The sequence below is a fragment of the Cottoperca gobio genome, chromosome 7 (genome assembly GCF_900634415.1).
Source record: "Cottoperca gobio chromosome 7, fCotGob3.1, whole genome shotgun sequence".
Classification (NCBI taxonomy): domain Eukaryota; kingdom Metazoa; phylum Chordata; class Actinopteri; order Perciformes; family Bovichtidae; genus Cottoperca; species Cottoperca gobio.
This window is the reverse complement of record NC_041361.1, coordinates 6599477-6607487: the sequence shown is the minus strand read 5'-3', so window position 1 is coordinate 6607487 and position 8011 is coordinate 6599477. Positions and strand designations below refer to the sequence as shown.

The 8011-nt window shown below is 39.7% G+C and overlaps 1 protein-coding gene across 1 annotated transcript; it reads right to left on the bottom strand.

Annotated features, from left to right (window-relative positions):
* Positions 1-552: 552 nt before the first annotated feature.
* eif2d (eukaryotic translation initiation factor 2D) lies at positions 553-7401 on the bottom strand. Its single transcript, XM_029435969.1, has 15 exons — positions 7125-7401; positions 6310-6500; positions 6125-6208; positions 5940-6030; positions 5747-5854; positions 5065-5369; positions 4669-4786; positions 4546-4591; positions 4340-4446; positions 4069-4224; positions 3460-3549; positions 2777-2872; positions 1383-1503; positions 829-1003; positions 553-724 (listed from the first exon to the last, which is right to left on the bottom strand). The coding sequence occupies exons 1-15, from the start codon at positions 7178-7180 to the stop codon at positions 654-656; spliced, it is 1815 nt and encodes a 604-aa protein (XP_029291829.1). The 5' UTR covers positions 7181-7401; the 3' UTR covers positions 553-653.
* Between the last annotated feature and the right edge of the window lie 610 nt (positions 7402-8011).

The window sequence follows — 8011 nt, the reverse complement described above, 5'->3', positions numbered from 1 at the left end:
AGTGTTTTGAACAAACAAAAGCTACATATCTTGAAATGTGCTGGTTAATGTGTTGAATCAGAACCATTTATGTGGACTTTAAAAAAGGTATCCCACTAATATGATCTGAAAATGGCTGGTTTAAGAATTCACAAACTACACATTTGTCTCAGGGGGCTTTACAGACGGTACAGCAAACAGTTGGGAGCTCAGCTGTTTGCGTAGAGCTTCCAGCTGCCAATGTGGAAATACAGGTCAAGTATTGCTGTATGAAGTCGTTGGCCTCCTGGCCCTGGTGTAAACCCGGTTTACGCTGCTGGGGACCTTTTACATGACTTTTCTTTTTTTTTTGGACACATGAGTAAACTGGGTACACACCTTTGATCAGTTTCACTGAATATTTAATCTGATGAAAGTTTGTACCTTGTAAAACAGTTTTTTCCATAAGTTCTCTTCACAATCAGAAGATAATCAACTTGCAGGGAAGCAAAGCCGGTCAGGTTTAAATGATCAGACGCGTAACGTTACTCTGAGAGCCAAATCAGAACAACAAAACAGTGTCATTCATGAACTATCAGAAGATTACAATAAACCACTTTTATTACTTTAAATGAATGGCCGACAGTAAAGCAGCTTGAAAAGACAGTAAAAGGTTTTCATAGCAGGTTGAAATGTTACTTTTTCTTTCCACCTTTTGGAGCTTTGTCTAATCCTTGGATGTACGTGCGAGGAATTTGATAATGATCTGAAATGGAAACAAAAGATTAGACAAAGTAAAGCAAATAAAGCAATAGAAAGAAACTATTGAGAGAAATTGTAAGATAATTAAATAATTACTAAGTTCCAAACCTAGCAGCAAATTGCCGATTTGATGAATCTGATTGCCTTGAATCTGGACTAGGACTTTGTCCTTGGAGCCAGGGATGGGGTGCAAGACAGAGCTGGCCTGGACTCTACGCTGCAAAGCAGTGGCCACGACTGCAGGATCCAAACCGTACACCTCAAGGTTCTTTATCATGGTCACCTACAAGTAGCATATGGAAACAATTAGAGCTAGAAAACTAAAATCGACATTAGCATAAACGCTTATGACAGCCAAAAAGTAAAAAGATACTGCAGTACAGAAATGATTAATGTACGTTTCAGGTCACAGTGTCTCCTTACATGGTTTGTCAAAACAAAAGGACAATCTTAATTTTCTACATACATAGTAACATATACACACACGGTATGTCGGCTAATTTATCATGATCAGGTTTTTAGTCACTAAAATATCTCAACAACTAAAGAATGAATAGACATACAAATCTGCAGAGACATTAATGGTACCCAGAGAATAAGTTGTGTTTAGTGCAAACCTTTTTTTATTTTTTTTTTTAGGATATTGTAGTAAAAGCTGTCACCTTCTTATTGGAGCCTCGAGAAGCCACCGAGATGTCTATGGGCTCAATGTGGCCCTTCTTCTTTATGGGTGCTTGTCCGGGGAACACAATTTGATAGCACTCCTGCATTCTTCCCAACGTCCTGTGAAAATGAGGGGACATTGTTTTAATCGACACCAAAAGTTAGATGACAGAGAGATGGAGACTGGATGAGATACTGTTGAAGTCACTTTCACATGGAGAGCAACAATGTGAAGGTTTCAAAATACAAATGTTTCAAAAGAAGATGATTGCTAAGCCATGCGATCTTTATTTACCCAAAGTTTTAAAGACTGCAATGGTAAAGGGCTTTGCTACATCACAAAATACAGATTTATCTCGTGTTATAAGAAAAGAAAAAGATCACTGAGCCTTTCTATAACCCTGCTCCATGTTTTCTTCTCCATCACCGATCTACTGGCCAAACTGACCAATCACAGTTCTTGTGTTCTCCATGTGGCATCTCTGTAGCCCGCCAGGTGTATTTATTTTCTTTTCTTTTGCAAGCAAGAACATTGGAGCTACAGAGCCTCTGGAACATCTTGATCCATTAAACCTGTTTTGAAAGACAGCATCTCCTCGGTAACAAAAGAGATTTCTACCTAAAGTTTGAGTGTCTTTCACAGCGTTGGTCAATAGATTCAAATGATTTAACCTTAAAAAGAAACACCTGAGGTCAAATCATTATTTCATGAACTCACGATGAAACAATTCATTTAAATGATGACACCGGTTATTATTATGAACTCCCACTGGTTGAAAAAGCAATGCAAGGCTGGTATTTGCATTTTCCCCCCCGACCACTACCACAAACTCTCGCTGAGATTCTAATGACTCCCATTAAAACAAAATTCTAATTAAAGTCTCTGATACTTTGCGCAACGTGGAACATAAAACATTACGGGCTGTGTTGTTTAATAGTGCATCTTGTTTATTCATAGCAGGGGTTACAAACCAGATGTTATGAGTGAAAGACATCCGAGCAGCTGTTTTATTGTTGTTTAGAGATCAGATTTGGATTACGGATTTGCATTAGGATGATTATTTCGTCCTGCGTCCATCCTGCACTGGTGATGCTAACCATCGCCCCCTTCCCGCATTACAGTGTATTAACATGCCGGTATAATGGATCAATTTATCAAAATGTTCTTAATCAATTGTTGATCTATAAAAATCAACAGTATTCGTACACACACACACACACACACACACACACACACACACACACACACACACACACACACACACACACACACACACACACACACACACACACACACACACACACACACACACACACACACACACACACACACACACACACACACACACACACACACAGTACGTGGTCCCTACTGCTCTTTAGCAGTCATTACCTGCTAAAGAGGTCATCCCACTTCAGGGACTCGATCTCCTGGTACTCCGATTTCTCCAGCAAGCAGTCGCACAGAATAGGGTCTATTGTCACGTAACTGTTACGAGGGGAGAAAACATTGAACAAAGATAATTGTAAAGTGGATGGACGGCATTTAACAAGAAACACGCTGCCTTGTAAAACAGACAGTTAAAGTTTTATGAAGTGGGGTTGTAGCTTTGTTTTCGTTCTGCCTGCTTCTCCAAACTGGGTTTGTGCCAACTGCCATCTACTGACTATGGATGATTCCTCATACAACTCCCACACGATATCTCTTAAAGCTATGCCAGTTACATGGGCGATTTTATTCAATTTCTCCCATCCCGCATTATTATCAATTTGTTTCACATTAGAAGATGCACAATTTTCATGACCTAAAAAAGGAAACATGAGATGTCTTTTCTGTTTCCGTCACATTTTAAATCAATTATGATAACATCACGTTATCCTCGTCTAACATCACATCCTCCTCAAGAGGTCAGCTGACTGGCACAAACAGTTTGATTGTGAGATGGAAATAGAGTCATATATTCTTGAGACATATTTACAGACAAACAGCAAATGGAACTAATTCTCCACCTCTATGAGACTCTCTTGGTGGCAGTAACAAAGACAATATATATTCAGATATCTGTGACTACTTACTTTTTATTATTTTCATCCACCAGTTCATTCTTCTTTACATACTCTGTGACGATATGTCTCGCTTCAGCAGGCTGCAGTATTGTTCCTTTCCTGTCGGGGCATTAACACACATAAGTACAAGAATAAATGTGCATATGTGAGAAATGTACCAATGTTTTTTCAGCTTAGACTTTTTAAAGGCCGTTGTAACTATTTATATTTTTGCTTACAATCTCAACATCACATTTTATAGATGCAAAAAACACTGCTGCTGTTAGGGAAGACACAAAACGATGATGAGTGTCTGAAATGTGGATTTACTGATATTGAGAAAACTATTAAGTAACTATAGGGATTAGTATATAGGTTAATGAGGAAGTGATTTCAGACAATGTTAAAGATTAAGAAATGTGGGTCAAGGGAAACATTTCTTAAACCCCTCGCAGGGAAGTCAGCTCCAGCGCAAACCTTCTGGAGTTGGTACGGATTCAGTGTTATACTCAAGTAACATGAAATGGATGGATGCTTGCTGATACACTAGATTCAATTTCCCCTGCTATGTCCCCCTGCTGTCTGAACTATGCCAACATGTGGATGCATTAAGTGTCCGGGTTAGGAAAACAAACAAACCTCTTCTTTGCGTCGAGAAAGAGAGGCTCCAGTCGAGAAGACACAGAGTACAGTGTTGTGATCTCAGGAGGATGGTACAGAGATTCTCCTTCCCCTCCATCCTGCACCGGAGCAGCTTCAACATCCGGCTCCTCTGGAACTTTGAAGTATCGCAGTCTATAAAGAGTTAATATATCAAAAACAAAAAGGGCTTTTCAGTCTGAATGTGGGTGGGCTACATGTTTGAATCTCAATCAAGAATGCCTTTAAGTTGACACAGGGCTTGGCTTACTCTCGATTTTTCCAGTCCACCTCCACAATGCTCTCCACGCCCTTCGTCAGTTCTTTCACTTTCACAAGGTTATGCTGCTTCTGCATGGCCTGTAGAAACTTGGACAGCTGTTGGGGAAAAAAACATTAGATAAACCCTTACAGATGGGAAGTATAAATGAGTCTATTTATATGTGTAAAATGTCACATTATTGTCATATTCTATACCTTTTTATAGCTGGATTTCTTGATATCAAGTTGCTTTCCACTTGGGCTGAAATAATACAAGAGGTTTTCACTACTAAATTGAAATCCTCCTCAACACGTCCTAAAAGATTAATTGTACTTTACCAGCAGGAGAACATGTAGTTGCGGAGAAATGTACTGGTCAGCAGAGGGAGCTCCGACTTCTTCACCTTGCTCTTGAGAGCATGGAGAAAACACTGCAACAGCAGGGCGTCCATTATTTCTGTGAAATCAGGGCATGACCTGGGTCACATCCTCTTCTCTGAACAGGCTCCAATTTTGCCTCATCAGAACATCTTATTCTCCAGTTGTAGCAAGATAAACACAACCATATGGTCACTAAATGAACTCATCAAGCAAGCCCTCATGCCTGTCCTGCAATCATTTAGTAGTGAATGTCTTAATTTGATTTGAATCAGCGGTACTGTGATCCAACTGTGGTGGATAACTTGATAATAGTTCCTTTTTAAAATGAATGTGTGGTGTGACTAAACCTGGTACCTTGTGGCATTTTCTGGTCATCCTGGTTCCCCTCCTCTTCCTCATTGCCCGTTTCCCCCGTCTCTTCCTCCTGCTGAGTCAGACTCAGCTCTTTAATACCAGAACAGGCTTGATCTGTGACCATTTCATCGGGACACTGCTTCTGCTCCACCTCCTCCACCACCACACACTTCTCTACCACTTCCTCCTCCCCCTCTTCTTCTTCTTCTTCCATCTCATCAACCTCATATTCCTCTCCATTCCCTTCTTGTCCTTCACTCTCTGTATCTGGTAAAGAAGGAGGACCTGACTTGTCTCCATAAGCCCTAAAAGAAGGGCACAAAAGACACGGGTGCAAAGTTTAGGGCTTCATGGTGAATCCAGTAAATGAAATCATAATTTGGGCTATAATTATTAAAACCAGCTCAGCAGGAGGCCATTTCTTTTTAAAAGGGTTATTGAGCATAATATAAACAAAAATAAATGGGAAGATTTTGATCAATACTGTGATCTCAATAATACAGGAAGTGTTCAAGAAATTGGGAAATATGCTTATTAGCTTTCTTGCTGAGAGTGAGATGAGAAGACTGATTCCACTATTTGACATGAGAGCAGTATATCAATTTTCTCATCTAACATCCTTTGAACAAAAGCGTGCACACATTTTTTAAATTTGCAGGAAGATGGAAGCTGAGATTCTCACCAAAGATTATCCATGTATGCGTGGAGAACACACACTCCTCTACCTTTCATGCCCAAACTGTGCATCTCTCCTCTTGACACTGCAGCAGTGCCAACTGCAACAGGAGCTCTGCAATCAACCAGGAGAAGAGTGTCAAAGTTAAATCTGTGAGGAACATGTAAGACGTCTTTCCAAATCTTTTATAATAACTTACTTATTGTTCACTAACGTAACAGAACAGCAGTCGCCCTGTTTCACATCTGGGAGACCACTTGAAGGCACCACCACACCTGGCAGCATGAGATCTTTAGGGAAATACATTATGTGTTACTTGACATCCGTCTAAATGTTCAGTATTTAACATCTGTCCAGGTCTTGATCTTTGAAAAAGAACTGTACCTGCCCCGCCAATCAACTTCTGAAGCACAGGAGGCCATGTCCTGAATGTTGGCAGGAGAGCAGGGTAGCGCCAAAGCACATATACTGAAAAATATAACACACATTTAAAATAAGTTACTTAAAAAGAGCTTACAGCATTTTATCCACTCAATCATCTCAATGTAATGTAACAGCCAGTTTATTACCTGTAGGATAAAGTCGTTTCTCCAGTTCAAAGAAAAGTGGATTTTTGTGAAGAACATAAAGTGTCACAGCATCTCCCTTATGTGCATAAATCTTCACTACATTTAATTCCTCTTTGTTGGGGACCAGCTCAGACAGCTCGTCAGCAGAAAGTGATGGAAAGGCTGTGGATATGTCAGCTTTGAGTTTTCTCCTTAAAATAAAAGGTAAAAACAAAAGTCTCAGTCACCGGGTAATGTCATACTAGTAAACTACTGCTACAGATATAGATTTTACAAATGAAACATTTTAAATACTGGTTGAAATTATTGATTTCATGTACTGTAATGCATTTTCTCCATATAGCCCTGCCATCGACTGAACAGGAATATGTATTCTGGGGGAAATCTGACTGATGTTGGATTTGCAGTGTTACAGCATGCACACACATTCCAAGATAAACAACGATAAACAATATGCTAGCTAAATATTGATATATTGTCAGCTGATATTGAGCCGATTTTATCAGCTCTGTTCAGGTGCTGGGATTCAGTGAACATTCACAAAAGTTAACTGCAGCTAACTAAGAAACTGATATACTGTCTGGATCTACGTAGTTTCGTGGACAAACATGTAGCTTAATACAAGACAAACTCTAGACCGGGCTTGTTCCAGCAAGGACAGTCGAGGTCTTCTATCTTGGCAGCTTTCTGATAGGTTCTAGGATTTTGAGTAGTTTTCAATAAACCACTACATACATAAAATGGCATACACTGCATCTAGGAATACATTGCGACAAGCACAAGTCTGGGTTGAGCTGACAGCAGCCCTGACTCACCGGTCTGATCCTTTGATTGCGGTGTTGGATTTGACACGGATCGGTCTAGCAAACATCTTGTCAGAAAATAACGAATTCTATGACGAATTCAGCATGTCTGCCTTTGAGATAATTTAACTATGTTCATTACATCAACACTTAAACTCTCAAACAAAGCCTCTGCAACTGCGTAATATTGATCTTATATTGGCTTTACAGGACTGAGCTATTCCTCGTTGGGTATGATGGTCCGACACATATTTATGTCCGACGTGAAACTTTACCGCGGCAACATTTACGGACACGTTAGTTCCGCAGATCCAAAGAAGCACATGGATGAATGATGACAGAAAATGTGTTTAGTTTTTTAACTTGATAGTAATAAGGTTATGTTATCCTGGGTAAGGGTGCATATACTGGGGAAACTAGAATTGAACAAACAATTTAAAATTGTCCACTGCATTGCAAAAATGCTTCAAACACACAATGCTAAATTAAAAATTAACCAACATCAGGCAAGAAACCAGCAAGTAAAGATACAGACTGAGAAAAATAAAACATGTCCTATTTGACTGATGACGTAAAAGACAACTTCCCCTCCTTTCAGCTGTCATATGACCCACTTTTTGTCGTCAACATCGAAACGGACATAATTAAAAACGCTGGATAATAAGCTAACTCCCCGTTGTTTCAATAACATACCGATTCTAAATCCGATATTGAGATCATTAATATAGCAATACACAACTAATGCTATGTAAAGATAAAGTGAAGTAATAATGTTAACGTTTACCTTAGCAGAAAATGAATTTGCGCTCCCTCTGTTGGTGCGTTGTAGTACGAGTTTCTCTGTGCTTGGTTTACATAACCCGGTCCTGCCGCGCGTGCATGTTAGTGCATGTGTGGCT

Excerpts from the sequence above, each read along its gene's own strand:
- eif2d (XM_029435969.1), bottom strand. The coding sequence starts at position 7,180 with ATGTTTGCTAGACCGATCCGTGTCAAATCCAACACCGCAATCAAAGGA. Across the intron at positions 6,031-6,124 it reads GAAGTTGATTGGCGGGGCAG|ATCTCATGCTGCCAGGTGTG; the intron begins GTACAGTTCTTT and ends ATTTCCCTAAAG. Across the intron at positions 4,787-5,064 it reads TGACCAGAAAATGCCACAAG|AAATAATGGACGCCCTGCTG; the intron begins GTACCAGGTTTA and ends CTGATTTCACAG.